Source organism: Tachyglossus aculeatus, chromosome 3, assembly GCF_015852505.1.
Source record: "Tachyglossus aculeatus isolate mTacAcu1 chromosome 3, mTacAcu1.pri, whole genome shotgun sequence".
Taxonomy (NCBI): domain Eukaryota; kingdom Metazoa; phylum Chordata; class Mammalia; order Monotremata; family Tachyglossidae; genus Tachyglossus; species Tachyglossus aculeatus.
The window spans coordinates 5523226-5539150 of record NC_052068.1 but is presented as its reverse complement, the minus strand read 5'-3'; the positions used below and the strand labels follow the sequence as shown (position 1 = coordinate 5539150).

The 15925-nt window shown below is 46.8% G+C and overlaps 1 protein-coding gene across 1 annotated transcript in view; it reads right to left on the bottom strand.

Moving 5' to 3' along the window:
- Positions 1–7159: 7159 nt before the first annotated feature.
- The window catches only part of GLRX3 (glutaredoxin 3), a 56408-nt gene continuing 47642 nt past the window's right edge, over positions 7160–15925 (bottom strand). The window contains exons 8-11 of the mRNA XM_038743812.1: positions 15124–15176; positions 11850–11889; positions 11650–11742; positions 7160–7424 (exon numbers count right to left, since the gene is read on the bottom strand). Coding sequence (XP_038599740.1) covers positions 7374–7424; positions 11650–11742; positions 11850–11889; positions 15124–15176 — 237 coding nt within the window. The 3' untranslated portion in view covers positions 7160–7373. The remainder of the gene's footprint in view (positions 7425–11649; positions 11743–11849; positions 11890–15123; positions 15177–15925) is intronic.

Sequence of the window (15925 nt, the reverse complement as noted above, 5' to 3'; positions counted from 1 at the left end):
TTCTTTCCTTCTCCATCCCAGCCCGCACCCTCCACTCCTCTGCCGCCACTAACCTCCTCACCGGGCCTCGTGCTCGCCTGTCCCGCCATCGACCCCCGGCCCATGTCCTCCCCCTGGCCAGAAATGCCCTCCCTCCACCAAACTAGCTCTCTTCCTCCCTTCAAAGCCCTATTGAGAGCTCACCTTCTCCAGGAGGCCTTCCCAGACTAAAGCCCCCCTTTTCCTCTACTCCTCCTCCCCTCCCCATCGCCACCCCCGCTGCTCTACCCCCTTCCCCTCCCCACAGCACTTGTGCATATTTCTACATATTTATTTTCTTAATGATGTGTATATAGCTATAACTCTTATGGTATATATGTTAGCTAAAACTTATGTCGCCAACTTGTATTCCCAAGCGCTTAGTATAGTGCTCTGCACACAGTAAGCGCTCAATAAATATGATTGAATGAATGAATGAACTCTATTTATTTTGATAGTGTTGACACCTGTCTACTTATTTTGTTTTGTTGTCAGTCTCCCCCTTCTAGACTATGAGCCCATTGTTGGGTAGGGACTGTCTCTGTATGTTGCCAATTTATACTTCCCAAGCGCTTAGCACAGTGCTCTGCACTCAGTAAGCGCTCAATAAATACAAATGAATGAATGAATGAACGAATGAATGAATGAACGAATGAATGAATGAATGAGAAACAGCCTGATGCAGTGGAAAGAGCCCAGGCCTGGGTGCCAGGAGGTCATGGGTTCTAATCCTAGCTCTACCAGTTGTCTGTTGTGTGACCCTGGGCATGTCACTTCACTTCATGTCACTTTCCTCATCTGGAAAATGGGGATGACACTGTGAGCCCCACGCGGGACAGGGACTATGTCCAACCTGATTTGCTTGCAGCCACCCCTGTGCTTAGTACAGTGCCTGGCACATAGTAAGTGCTTAACAAATACCTCAGTTACTATTATTATTATTATATTACAGTGAGTAGGTTGGCATTAGAGGAACAAAGTTTGTGGGCTGGGTTGTAGTTGGAGAGTAGTGAGGTGAAATAGGAGGGGGCAAGGGGATTGACTGCTTTAAAGTCAGTCATTCAATCATATTTATTGAGCACTTACTGTGTGCAGAGCACTGCACTAAAGTGCTTGGGAGAGGACAATCATCATCAATCGTATTTATTGAGCGCTTACTGTGTGCAGAGCACTGCACTAAGCACTTGGGAAGTACAAATTGGCAACATATAGAGACAGTCCTACCCAACAGTGGGCTCACAGTCTAAAATACAACAAACAATACAACAGACACAACAATACAACAAACAGACACATTCCCTGCCCAAAATGAACTTAAAGTCTAGAGGGGGAGACAGACACAAATGGAAATACATAAATAACAGGTATGGACATAAGTCCAGTGCTTAGAACAGTGCCCAGCGCTTAGAACAGTGCTTTGCACAGAGTAAGCGAGTAAGCGCTTAACAAATACCATCATTATTAAGTCCTGAAGGGCTGGGAAGGAGGATGAATAATGGGAGCAAGTTAGGGAGACGCAAAAGGGAGTGAGAGAAGAGGAAAAGGATGCTTATTCAGGGAAGGCCTCTTGGAGGAGGTGGGCCTTCAATTAAGGGTGTCGGATACGAGGAGGGAGGAGGGAGAAGGGTGTTTCAGGCCAGAGGCAGGATGTGGGCAAGAGGTTGGCAGCGAGGAAGACGAGATGGAGGCCCAGTGAGAAGGTTGTGTGCAAACTGGGTTGGAGCAGGAGAGTAGCAAGGTGAGGTATTGGGGGGGGCAAAGTGATTAAGTGCTTTAAAGGCAGTGGTGAGGAGTTTTTGTTTGATGCCAAGGTGGATGGGCAACCACTGGGGGTTCTTGAGGAATGGGGAAACGTAAACTAAACGTTTTTGTAGAAAAATGACCCAGGCAGCAGAGTGAAGTATGGACTGGAGTGGGGAGAGACAGGAGGCAAGGAAGTCAGCAAGAAGGCTGATACAATAATCAAAGCAGGATAAGATGGGGAGGAGTCTCTGATGTGGAGGTGGATGGGCAACTTCAAGAGGTTCTTGAGGAGTGGGAATCAATCAATCATATTTATTGAGCGCTTACAATGTGCAGAGCACTGTACTAAGCGCTTGGGAAGTACAAATTGGCAACACATAGAGACAGTCCCTACCCAACATTGGGGCAAGATGTGGACTCCCGAAGAGGTCTTCCCAGTTGAAGCCCTCCTTTCCCCGCCTCCCTCTCCCTTCTGCATCATCTTGGATGTGTGGCCTTTGTCAGTCAGACAGTCAGTCCGTGGTATTTATGGAGCACTTACTGTGTGCAGAGCACTATTCAAAGGGCTTGGGAGAGTACAATATAACATTATAACAGACACATTCCCTGCCCACACAAGCTGACAGTCGAGAAGGAGACAGACATGAATAGAAGTAAAGTACAGATACGGATACGTGGTGTGGGTGGGGAAAAGGGAAGAGCAAAGGGAGCTCAGAGTCAGGGGGATGCAGGAGGGAGGGGGAGATGAGGAAAAGGGGGGCTTAGTCTGGGAAGGCCTCTTGGAGGTGATGTGCCTTTAATAAGGCTTTGAAGGAGGGGAGAGTCATCGTCTGTCGGATATAATAACGATGGTATTTGTTGGAAGCGCTTACTACGTGCCAAGCTCTAGGTATGAGGAGGGTATTCTAGGCCAGAGGCAGGATGTGGGCGAGGGGTCAGTGGAGAGAATCCTAAAATAATATAATAATTGTGGTCTTCGTCAAGCGCTGACTCTGTGTCAAGCACTGTTCTAAAACCTGGAGCAGATACAAAATAATTGAGCAGGGCACAATCCCTTCCCTAAATAGGGTTCGCAAACAAACAAGCCAGCGCTTACAACATAGTGAGCACTTAATAAATGCCATTATTATTATTATTATTAAAGGGGAGGGAGAAGAGGTATCAACCCCCTTTTTACAGGAAACTGAAGCACAGAGAAGTGCTTGGAAGTCAGAGGACGTGGGTTGTAATTCCGTCTCTGCCACGTGACTGCTGTGTGACCTTGGGTGAGTCATTTTACTTCTCTGGGCCTCAGTTACCTCATCTGGAAAATGAGTTAGAACCCACGATCTTCTGGCTCCCAGGCCTGTGCTCTACCCACGACGCCAGGCTGCTTCTGTCGGTTGTGTAACCCTGCGGCCTCTGACCTCCTGGGTAATAATAATAATAATGATAGCATTTATTAAGCGCTTACTATGTGCAAAGCACTGTTCTAAGCGCTGGGGAGGTTACAAGGAGATCAGGTTACAGGGAAGCAGCGTGGCTCAGTGGAAAGAGCCAGGGCTTTCGAGTCAGAGGTCATGGGTTCAAATCCCGACTCCACCACTTGTCAGCTGTGTGACTTTGGGCAAGTCACTTCACTTCTCTGGGCCTCAGTTCCCTCATCTGTAAAATGGGGATGAAGACTGTGAGCCCCACGTGGGACAACCTGGTCACCTTGTAACCTCCCCAGCGCTTAGAACAGTGCTTTGCACATAGTAAGCGCTTAATAAATACCATTATTATTATTACCAGGTTGTCCCATGGGGGGCTCGCAGTCTCAATCCCCATTTTTTCCCCATTTTTCCCCATTTTTTGACCCCTCGCCCACATCCTGCCTCTGGCCTAGAATGCCCTCCTCATACCTAGCGCTTGGCACATAGTAAGCGCTTAACAAATACCATCATTATTATATCCGACAGACGTTGACTCTCCCCTCCTTCAAAGCCTTATGGGGATTAATAATGGCCTCAATGCCATTATTATTATTATTATCATTATTTTACAGATGAGGAAACTGAGGCACAGAGAACTTTTTTTTTATAATGGCATTTATTAAGCACTTACTATGTGCAAAGCACTGTTCTAAGTGCTGGGGAGATTACAAGGTGATCTGGTTGTCCCTCAGGGGGCTCACAGTCTTCATCCCCATTTTACAGATGAGGTAACTGAGGTGCAGAGAAGTGAAGTTACTTGCCCAAAGTCACACTGCTGACAATTGGTAGAGCCGGGATTCGAACCCATCTCCCAGCAACAGGCTGCGGGTCCCCTCTGCCCGGAGCATGGGGTGTCCACTCGCCCTGAACTCAGTGAGGAGCCATGGGATGGGACAGCATCCCGCTCAATGGTCGGGAGGCTGGAAACCAGGCCGCTCTGCCACGGGCAGGGAACGCACAAATGGAGTCCTCCCAGGTGGAAAGCGTTGGTGGGTGGGTGGCTTTTTCCACTGCATATTCGCCACGTTCATTCAATCGTATTTATTGAGCGCTTACTGTGTGCAGAGCACTGTACTAAGCGCTTGGGAAGTACAAGTCGGCAACGTATAGAGACGGTCCCTTCCCAACAACGGGCTCACAGTCTAGAAGGGGGAGACAGACAACAAAAGAAAACAAGTAGACAGGTGTCAATAATACCATCAGAATAAACATGGCACGGAACATGCAACTAAGGTGTTTAAGTATTATCCCTCCCGATAGGGAAGCTCCAATATCATTAATCATATTCCTCCCTAAAGGGAAGTTCAATTCGCCGTATCCAAATAAGTGAATAATCATATACTTTCCAAAAGGGAAGTTCGATTCGTCGCATCCAAATAATTATATAAACCATATTCCTCCCGAAAGGGAAGTTCAATTCGCCACGTCGAAGTAATTGAATAATCATCTTCCCAAAAGGGAAGTTCAATTCGCCATGTCCGAGTAATTGAATGATCACGTTCTTCCCGAAAGGGAAGTTCAATTCGCCACGTCCAAATAACTGAATGATCATATTCCTTCCGAAAGGGAAGTCCGACTCGCCACGTCCAAAATAATTAAATCGTACCTTTCCCAAAAAGGAAGTTCAATTCGCCGCACGTGATAAATGTGTATAAACTCAGCCTTTCTGACCGCAGTCTCTCTCTCGCGCCACACCGATTCCTGAACCCATCCCCGGGTTACGGGTGACACTCGCCCAAGGTCACACACCACACATGTGGCGGAGCCGGGATTAGAATCCAGGACCTTCTGACTCCCGGGCCCGGGCTCTATCCACTAACCCACATTGCTTCTAGACAGTAGGAGTGAAGCAGTGTGGCTCAGTGGAAAGAGCCCGGGCTTTGGAGTCAGAGGTCATGGATTCAAATCCCAACTCCGCCCCTTCTCAGCTGAGTGACTTTGGGCAAGTCACTTCACTGGGCCTCAGTTACCTCGTCTGTAAAATGGGGATGAAGACGGTGAGCCCCCCGTGGGACAACCTGATCACCTTGTAACTTCCCCAGCGCTTAGAACAGTGCTTTGCACATAGTAAGTGCTTAATAAATGCCATCATTATTATCTTCTAGACTGTGAGCCCATTGTTGGATAGGGACCGTCTCTATATGTTGCTGAATTGTACTTCCCAAGCGCTTAGTACAGTGCTCTGCACAGTAAGTGCTCAATAAATACGACTGAATAAATGATAACCATGGTATTTGTTAAGCACTTCATTCATTCATTCATTCAATCGTATTTATTGAGCGCTTACTGTGTGCGGAGCACTGTACTAAGCTCTTGGGAAGTCCAAGTTGGCAACATAGAGAGACGGTCCCTACCCAACAGCGGGCTCACAGTCTAGAAGGAAGCAGCGTGGCTCAGTGGAAAGAGCCCGGGCTTTGGAGTCAGAGGTCATGGGTTCGAATCCCGGCTCCACCATATGTCTGCTGTGTGACCTTGGGCAAGTCACTTAACTTCTCTGAGCCTCAGTTCCCTCATCTGTAGAATGGGGATGATGACTGTGAGCCCCACCTGATCACCTTGTATCCCCCCAGCGCTTAGAACAGTTCTTTGCACACAGTAAGCGCTTAATAAACGGCGTTAATAAATAAATAAATAATAGAAGGGGGAGACAGACAACAAAACAAAACATATTAACAAAATATGTACAAATAAAATAGAGTAATAAATACGTACAAACATATATCCATATATACAGGTGCTGTGGGGAGGGGAAGGAGGGAAGGTGGGGGGGATGGGGAGGGGGAGAAGGGGAAGAGGAAGGAGGGGGCTCAGTCTGGGTATAGACACTTACTATGTGTCAAGCACTGTACTAAGCACTGCGGTAGGTAGAAGATAATCAGGCTCCGCAATGGGTATTACAGTTTAAGCAGAAGACAGAACAGATATTGAATCCTCATTTTACAGATGAGGAAACAGAGGCCCAGAGATGCTAAGTGACTAGCCCGAGGCCACAAAGCAGGTAATGACATAGCAGAGAGAAGAACCCAGGTCCTCTGATTCCCAGGCCCGGGCTCTTCCCGTTAGGCCACCCTGCTTCCCTGGAGCAGCATGGAATAATGGGTATTCCCATTATAGGTCATGGGTTCTAATCCTGGCTCCACCGCACGTCTGCTGTGTGACCCTGGGCAAGTCACTTCGTTTGTCTGTGCCTCACTTCCCTCTTCTGCAAAACGGGGATCAAGACCGTGAGCCCCACGCGGGACAGGGACTGTGTCCAAACCAGTTTACTTATATCCACCCCAGTGCTTAGTAGTGTCTGGCACATAGTAAGCACTTAACTAGCACCAGAATTATTATCAATCGATCGTATTTATTGAGCACTTAGTATGTGCTCAATTATTTATTACTCTATTTATTTATTTATTTTACTTGTACATATCTATTCTATTTATTTTATTTTGTTAGTATGTTTGGTTTTGTTCTGTCTCCCCCTTTTAGACTGTGAGCCCACTGTTGGGTAGGGACTGTCTCTATGTGTTGCCAACTTGTACTTCCCAAGCGCTTAGTACAGTGCTCTGCGCACAATAAGCTCTCAATAAATACGATTGATTGATTGATTGATTGATGTGAGGAGTATTTAAGTGCTTCGGAGGGAACGCTGCAACAGAATTAGCAGAAACGTTCACTACCCAGACAGGATAATCAGGTTGGACACAGTCCCTGTCCCACGTGGGCTCACAGTCTTAATCCCCATTTTGGAGATGAGGGAACTGAGAAGTGAAGTGACTTGTCCAAGATCACACAGCGGACACGTAGTGGAGTCAGGATTAGAACCCAGGTTCTCCGACTCCCAGGCACATGCTCTTTCCACTAAGCCAGGCCGCTTCTCTGGCTTTAATGGTGGAAAAAAATCTTAAAGTTGTGTAGAACGTGACTAGGTACACAGAGCAACCAAAGGAAACAAGTTTTTGACCACTTTCATTGTATTTCAAGGTTTATACAGCACTGCGTTGGGTAAGGGGGGAAAAAAAAATTAATTTAGCACAATTCCGTGAAGTACGCCGAGCAGGTTCCGAATCTTTTTCCTACTCCTTGTCAACTCCCTGGAACTAAATCATGTATCGTTCCACGTTTATTCAACTTTTCTGGCGACTTTTAGGTTTTCATCAATAACGTGCATTAATTTTCCCCCTTTAGCGTAGATAGCAATTCTCCAGTTTCTTTCAATTCCTAAGAAAAAAACAGAATGAAAAACTTTACAGAACACATTCGGAAGCTAAAACCCACCTGAAGGATTAAAAGAAAACCCAACAAGATTGCAAAAATAATGCAAAAATGCAAGCCCTCTGAGGATGAAACCGAAAATATCAAATGGAATCTGACATTTAAATCCCATCACACGGTTTTAAAATAGAATCCTGCTGGATTAAAATGCGTAAACCTTGAGCTAAAATAAGGGAGTTCGGCACTGAAGTTCCATCTCTATGCATGCCCTCATTTAAGTGAGAAAAGTGGAAAAGGGGGAGGGCGGGAGGAGATGAAGAGATGGAGGAAGGGCGGGGAGAGAAGAGGGATGGAGGAAGACAGAGACGGACGGATGGAGCAAAGGGTGGAAAAGGAGGAAAACTGGGTAGAGGAGAGGAGAGGGGCCGAGAAAGAGGCCACAGAGGTGGTGGAGGGGAAATAATAATAATAATCATGGTATTTGCTAAGCGCTTACTATGTACCAAGCACTAAGCGCTGGGGTAGATACAAGGTAATCAGGTTGTCCCACGTGGGGCTCACAGTCTTAATTCCCGTTTTACAGATGAGGCAACTGAGGCACAGAGAGTTCCCGCCCCGGTCCTGTGGGGGGGCACCTGGATCATCATCATCATCATCATCAATCGTATTTATTGAGCGCTTACTGTGTGCAGAGCACTGTACTAAGCACTTGGGAAGTACAAATTGGCAACATCTAGAGACAGTCCCTACCCAACAGTGGGCTCACAGTCTAAAAGGGGGAGACAGAGAACAAAACCAAACATACTAACAAAATAAAATAAATAGAATAGATATGTACAAGTAAAATAAACAAATAAATAAATAAATAGAGTATTTATTTATTTATGCCTGGGTTCATGCCCCTCCTTCCCCGCCGGGAAGACTCTCCCCCCGAGGTGAATGGGAGGCTTTTTTATTTGTTACTTTGGTATTTGGTACGCGTTTACTATGTGCCAGGCACTGTTCTAAGCACTGTGGTAGACCCAAGGCAATCGGGTTGGACACAGCCCCTGTCCCACATGGGGCTCACAGTCTTAATCCCCATTTGACAGATGAGGTCACTAATTACTGTGGCATTTGTTAAGCGCTTATCATGTGCCAGGCTCTGTGCTAAGGGCTGGGGTGAAATCAAGTCCATGTCCCACACGGGGCTCACAGCCTTCATCCCCATTTTACAGATCATCAATCGTACTTATTGAGCGCTTACTGTGTGCACAGCACTGTACTAAGCGCTTGGGAAGTACAAATTGGCAACATATAGAGACAGCCCCTACCCAACAGTGGGCTCACAGTCTAAAAGGGGGAGACAGAGAACAAAACCAAACATACTAACAAAATAAATAGAATAGATTTGTACAAGTAAAATAAATAAATAAATAGAGTAATAAATATGTACAAACATATATACATATATACAGGTGCTGTGGGGAAGGGAAGGAGGTAAGATGGGGGGATGGAGAGGGGGATGGGGGGGAAAGTATGTTACTATGTGCCAAGCACTGTTCTAAGCACTAGGTTCGATACATGCTAATCACTTTGGACACAGCCCATGTCCCACAAGGGGCTCACAGTCTTAATCAATCAATCAATCATATTTATTGAGCGCTTACTATGTGCAGAGCACTGTACTAAGCGCTTGGGAAGTACAAATTGGCAACATATAGAGACAGTCCCTACCCAACATTGGGCTCACAGTCTAAAAGACTAAAGACTAGTCTAAAAGACTAAAAGACTGCTTAATCCCCTTTTACAGATGATTTCACTAATTATTGTGGTATTTGTTCAGCACTTACTACGTGTCAGGCACTGTGGGCAGGGAATGTTCGTTTAATTGCACTTTCCCAAGCGCTTAGTACAGTGTTCTGCACATAGTAAGCACTCAATAAATACAAGTGAATGAATGAGGCTGTGCCAAGCCCTTCACTGAGCACTGGGGCAGATACAAAGACAATTACATCGGACACAGTCCCCGTCCCCCTCCCCTACGGGGCTCACCCTGTAAGGATGGACAACAGTTACCTCTCATCCCCATTTTACAGAGGATGAGGCTGAGGTACATACAGGTTAAGTGACTTGCCCAGGGTCACACGTGAGGCCGGGGCACAGCTGAGACTAGAACCCAAGTCTCAATCAATCAATCGGATTTACTGAGCGCTTACTGTGTGCAGAGCACTGTACTAAGCGCTTGGGAAGTACAAGTTGGAAGTTACAAGTCTCCTGACTCCCAGTCTTGTGCTTTAATTCTATATTCTATTTTAATTCTGTTACTCTTTATTTATTTTGCTTGTACATATCTATTCTATTTATTTTATTTTCTTAGTATGTTTGGTTTTGTTCTCTGTCTCCCCCTTTTAGACTGTGAGCCCACTGTTGGGTAGGGACTGCCTCTATATGTTGCCACTTTGTACTTCCCAAGCACTTAGTACAGTGCTCTGCACATAGTAAGCGCTCAATAAATACGATTGATGATGATGATGATGATTTGTTCTGACGACTTGTCACCTGCCCACATGTTTTGTTGCGTTGTCTGTCTCTCCCTTCTAGACTGTGAGCACGTTGTTGGGTAGGGACCGTCTCTCTATGTTGCCGACTTAGTCCAGTGCTCTGCACACAGTAAGCGCTCAATAAATATGATTGATTTAATGAATGGATTTCCAGGGGGCCCAACTCGTCCCCCTCCAAACCCCCAAGATCGGGGGATCGCTTCCAAATCCTCCCCTTTAGGTCGGTGATGTTTCCAAGCAAGAAGAGCATGGCGGTCAAACCTTCCCATCTGCCTAAATCGACAGGGCACGCTAGCGGCTCTGGGAAGAAATAAGCTGATGCTGACACCTTTTCACCCTACTTGGTTTGTTTTTGGAACTAATTCTTTCATTCATTCAATCATATTTATTAAGCGTATTTATTACAGTACGCTTATTACAGTATTTATTATTTACTGTAACATATTATTATATATTGTATATATAATTATATATTATATTACAATAATATATCATTATATATTAATTTATTATATACTGTAATTATTTATTACAGTATTTATTAAATATGATTGATTGATTGATTGATTACTGTGTGCAGAGCACCGTATTAAGCGCTTGAGAGTACAAGTCGGCAATATATAGAGACGGTCCCTAACCACCAACGGGCTCACAGCCTAGAAGGGGGAGACAGACAACAAAACAAAACAGGTGGACGGGTGTCTAGTCGTCAGAACGAAAAGAATTAAAGCTAAATGCACATCATTACCAAAATAAATAGAATAGTAAATTGTAACAGTAAATTATAATCGTGTAACAGTGATGCAGGGATTAGCTGGGGCCCAGAGAAACCTTCATACGAGATCTGGCACCCAGGATTTTGGACTCCGGGCTTGCTTCTTCCACAGAAGAAAAATGAAAACCTCGGGAGTAAACGCAGACTGCTCTTTGGTGCTTCGGGAGGGAGGAGAGGGTGGGACCTCTCCAAAATCCGACCACTTTCCGACTTTTTCGGGAAGGAGATGGTCAACTAAAGATAAATCTCTCCTTTTGAAACGTGGGAAGAGCTACGTCACGTCTAAAGTCAGAAAACAAAGAAAAAATTGTCCTGCCGCATACTCGAGTAACATTTCTGCTAAACGGTAACAACTGTGAGCCCGTTGCTGGGTAGGGAACATCTCTATTTGTACTACCCAAGCGCTTAGCACAATGCTCTGCACACAGTAAGCGCTCAATAAATAAATACGACTGAATGAATGAATGAACTGCTACCCCCACAAACAGCACAGTCGCTGATACTTCCTACCGAGGCCTAGTGGAAAGAGCACGGTCCTGGGAGTCAGAGGACCTGGGTTCTAATCCTAGCTCTGCCACATGTCTGCTGTGTGACCCTGGGCAAGTCACTGTCCTTCTCTGGTCCTGAGTTATCTAATCTGTAAAATGGGGATTAAGAGCGTGAGCCCCACGTGGGACAGGGACTGTTGTCCAACCTAATTACCTTGTACCTACCCCAGTGTTTAGAACAGTGCTTAGCATATATTAAAGGCTTAAGAAATCAGTGATTATCATTATTATTAACTGAAGATGAATTAATGTGATCCTATCGACGACTGCAGCCCTAAAAGCATTATTACAGACCGGCAAGACTGCTTCTAGAAAAGGATCATTCTTTCAATGAAAAATTAAAAAAAAAAGACTTTGGTTCTTACCTTAACGATATCCAATCCTCCGACAAGCTCACCTTTCACATATAATTGAGGGTACGTTGGCCAGTTTGAGTAGGTTTTTAATCCTTGCCTCACCTAAAGAAATCATTTTTTTAACATATTAAGACTTTCCCCAGCAGCCCGCGATGCAATTACGTTAAATAAAGAGAACTGAGAGAATGAATCAAGGGCGCACAGCCTACCTCTTCATCCTCTAATATATCAAAGGTCTCATACTCCACGCTGCAAGAAATAAAGTTTTGGAAAAGTTACAAGATCTTTTAGGACATTATTTTCTTTTCCTTTACAATAGCCCGATTTGCCAAAATTGATTTTATATCCTTCATAACCTCATCTATTCGGAGCCCATATACTTGACCGAAAAGCAAGATTCCTCTTTTAGACAAGGGACCATTCATTCATTCATTCATTCAATCATATTTATTGAGCACTTACTGTGTGCAGAGCACTGTACTAAGCGCTTGGGAAGTACAAGTTGGCAAATCTTCTACAGTTCTACTTCTTCTACAGTTGAGTTTCCCTTAGACCAATCCCTATTTGCCTCCCGCTTGCCCTCAGTCGATCCACGGTATTTATTAAGCACTTCTTGTGGGCAGAGCACTGGACTAAACACTTAGTCAAGTAGGATACAACAGAGTTGGTAGACATGACCCCTGCCCACCAGTAGCCTACAGTCCCTGAGATTTTACTTGTACATATTTACTATTCTATTTATTTTATTTTGTTAATATGTTTTGTTGTCTGTCTCCCCCTTCTAGACTGTGAGCCCGTTGTTCGGTAAGGACCATCTCTATAGGTTGCCAACTTGTACTTCCCAAGCGCTTAGTACAGTGCTCTGCACACAGTAAGTGCTCAATAAATACGATTGAATGACTGAATGAATTTCAGAGACAAAAGATTTCAGATAGAGGAAATGGCAGAGGATAAGGATATGAAGAGGAATATGGAAAGTATCAAATGCTTAAGGGGGCCACAATAATAATAACAACTGTGGTATTTGTTAAACATTTACTATGTGCCAGGAACTGTACTAAGCGCTGGGGTGGATACAAGCAAATCGGGTTGGACACAGTCCCCGACCCACGTGGGGCTCACAGGCTCAATCCCCATTTGACAGACGAGGGAACTGTGGCCCAGAGAAGTGAAGTGACTTGCCCAAGGCCACACAGCAGACAAGTACCATAATTATTATTATTATGTGGGTTGAATTGTTTTTTTTTTTTTTTTACAAAAATGATCTGGGCAGCAGAATGAAGGAAGGACTGGAGAGGGAAGAGACAGGAGGCTGGGATTTCAGTCGAGGCGGGCTTGGATCGACACGGAAAGCAGTTAGGGTGGAGAGGAATGGATGGATTTAGCCATACGCTGAAGGTCGAACTGATGGGATTTGGTGATAGATTGAATATGTGGGTTGAGTGAGAGAGATGAGGCGACGATAATACCAAGGTAATGGGCTTGTGAGGCAAGGAGGAGAGTGTTGTAGTGGGTGGAAAGATTTTACTTTATTTTTTTAGGGTATTTGTTAGGCACTTACTATGTGTCAAACACGGTTCTGAGCGTTGGGGTGGATAAAAGTCAATTATGTCGGACAGACACCAACCCACATGGGGCTCACAGTCTAAGGAGGAGGGAGAAAGGAAGAACATGTCTTCTAGACTGTGAGCCCGTTGTTGGGTAGGGACCATCTCTATATGTTTCCAACTTGTACTTCCCAAGCGCTTACTACAGTGCTTTGCACACAGTAAGCGCTCAATAAATACGATTGAATGAATGAATGAATGAACTGAGGCACAGAGAAGTTTAGCTCATTATGGGCAGGGAATGTGTCTGCTCATTCTGTTGTATGGCGCTCGCCCAAATTAGTACAGTACTCTGCAGATAGTAAGCGCCCAATAAATATCACTATCGCTGTCAATAAATATCACAGAGAAGCAGCATGGCTCAGTGGAAAGAGCACGGGCTTTGGAGTCAGAAGTCATGGGTTCAAATCCCGGCTCCGCCACTTGTCAGCTGCGTGGCTTTGGGCGAGTCACTTCTGTGCCTCAGTTCCCTCATCTGCAAAATGGGAATTAAGACTGTGAACCCCCTGTGGGACAACCTGATCACCTTGTAACCTCCCCAACGCTTAGAACAGTGCTTTGCACATAGCAAGCGCTTAATAGATGCCATCGTTATTATTATTATTACTAAGTAAGCGATTTGCCCAAGGGCACACACAGCAGACAGGTGGCGGAGCCGGATTAGAATCCAGGTCCGGGCTCTCTCCCCTAGGCCCCGCTGCTTCTCTGTTTCGGAGTTGAGGTTGGCACAGCCAGCAGGCGGGAGACCCCCGGCTCTGATCCCAGCCCCTCCACCCTCAGCTCCTCCTGCTTATTGGACATCGCCATGGGGGTCTGGAGCCAAAGGTGACAAATGAGAGGAAGAGTCACGCCGGGGGCTTCTCCTCAGAGGTCCGGGGACCACCAATTCTTAGCTAATCCACCCTGGGGACCCCCAGTTCTTAGCCAATCGGCCCCGAAGACCGGTGGCTCTTCGTCGATCGGCCCCGAAGACCAAGCCCATCGTGGGCAGGGATTGTCTCTCTTTACTGCTGAACTGTACCTTCCAAGCGGCTCGCAGAGTGCTCTGCACACAGTAAGCGCTCAATAAATACGACTGAATGAATAGTTCTTAGCCAACCGGCACTGAAGACCAGTGGTTCGTAGCCAATCAGCCCAGAGGACCAATTGTTCTTAGCCAATCGGCCCCGAAGACCAAGAGTTGTTAGCCAATCGGCCCACAGGACCAACAGTTCTTAGCCTATCAGCCCCAAGGACCAATAGTTCTTAGCCAATCGGCCCCGAGGACCAATAGTTCTTAGCCAATCAGGCCCGAGGACCAATAGTTCTTAGCCAATCGGGCCCCAAGGACCAATAGTTCTCAGCCAATTGGGCCCGAGGACCAATTGTTCTTAGGCAATTGACCCCAAGGACCAATAGTTCTTAGCCAATTGGTCCGAGGACCTAGGTCCACCGGCCCTGAAGACTACAAGTTCTTAGCCGATCTCTTAGCTCTCAGCTAATCAGCCCCGAGGACCTATAATAGTTCGTTGCCAATCGGACCCGAGCCTCACCATCATCATCATCAATCGTATTTATTGAGCGCTTACTATGTGCAGAGCACCGTACTAAGCGCTTGGGAAGTCCAAATTGGCAACATATAGAGACAGTCCCTACCCAACAGTGGGCTCACAGTCTAAAAGCTGTGCACAGCTTTCACCAGCTGTCACCTGTCACCGGCTGTCACCAGCCCATAGCCAATCGGCCCTGACAACAACCAGCCCTTAACCAACCAATGAGTCCGGCGGGCATCCAAACCACAGCATCCGTGACCCGAAAGGAGAGGAAGCGCCCCTTCTTCGAGTGCCATCTGGGGGGGCGTGCGGAACGAAACCGACGAAAAAAAGAATTCACCTACCCGCTGCTGTTCAGAATTTCTAGAATCTGTTTGCTGAATCCGCACTTGGCCATCTGCAAGAAGAGAAAATGGAAACCCGGCTGAAGGCTCAGTCCGGGGAACAAAAGCTACAAGCCCGCAGCTGGGACCGGGGCCACGGACGCCTGCTTCTCTGGCTCTGTTGGCGGCGGGCAACGAGTCGGGGCCGCACGGCGAGGAGGAGAGGAGGGTGACCGGCGGGGGAAGAGAAAGAAGAGGAGGAGGAGGGCTTGGAAGACTCCCCAGGAGGTGGGAGAGACCTGGCGGGAGCCAGTGTGGGCGAACGTGCGACAGCCCAGGCCCGGGCAGGCAAAAAAATGAGCCAGAAGCCCACAGACCTGGGCAAGGCAGGGCCCAACAAACTGGTGCCCCGGGAAACCGAGTTATGCCCCGCTGGAGCATTCTGAGAGCAGAGGGACCTCCCCCAAGCCCGCAGGAAGAGGCACACAGGGTCCAGACAGAGATGCCAGGGCCGACGGACGGCTCGGACTCCTCAGCTGTGCACGGGAAAGGGGCTATTGCTTACGTGTCCGGCCCAGTGCTGAGGGCTGGCTGCAGGGGCTAGCTTATCATCATCATCATCATAATAATCACCGTACCTCGCTCTCGCCTGTCCCGCCATCGACCCCCGGCCCACGTCATCCCCCGAGCCTGGAATGCCCTCCCTCTGCCCATCCGCCAAGCTAGCTCTCTTCCTCCCTTCAAGGCCCTACTGTGAGCTCACCTCCTCCAGGAGGCCTTCCCAGACTGAGCCCCTTCCTTCCTCTCCCCCTCGTCCCCCTCT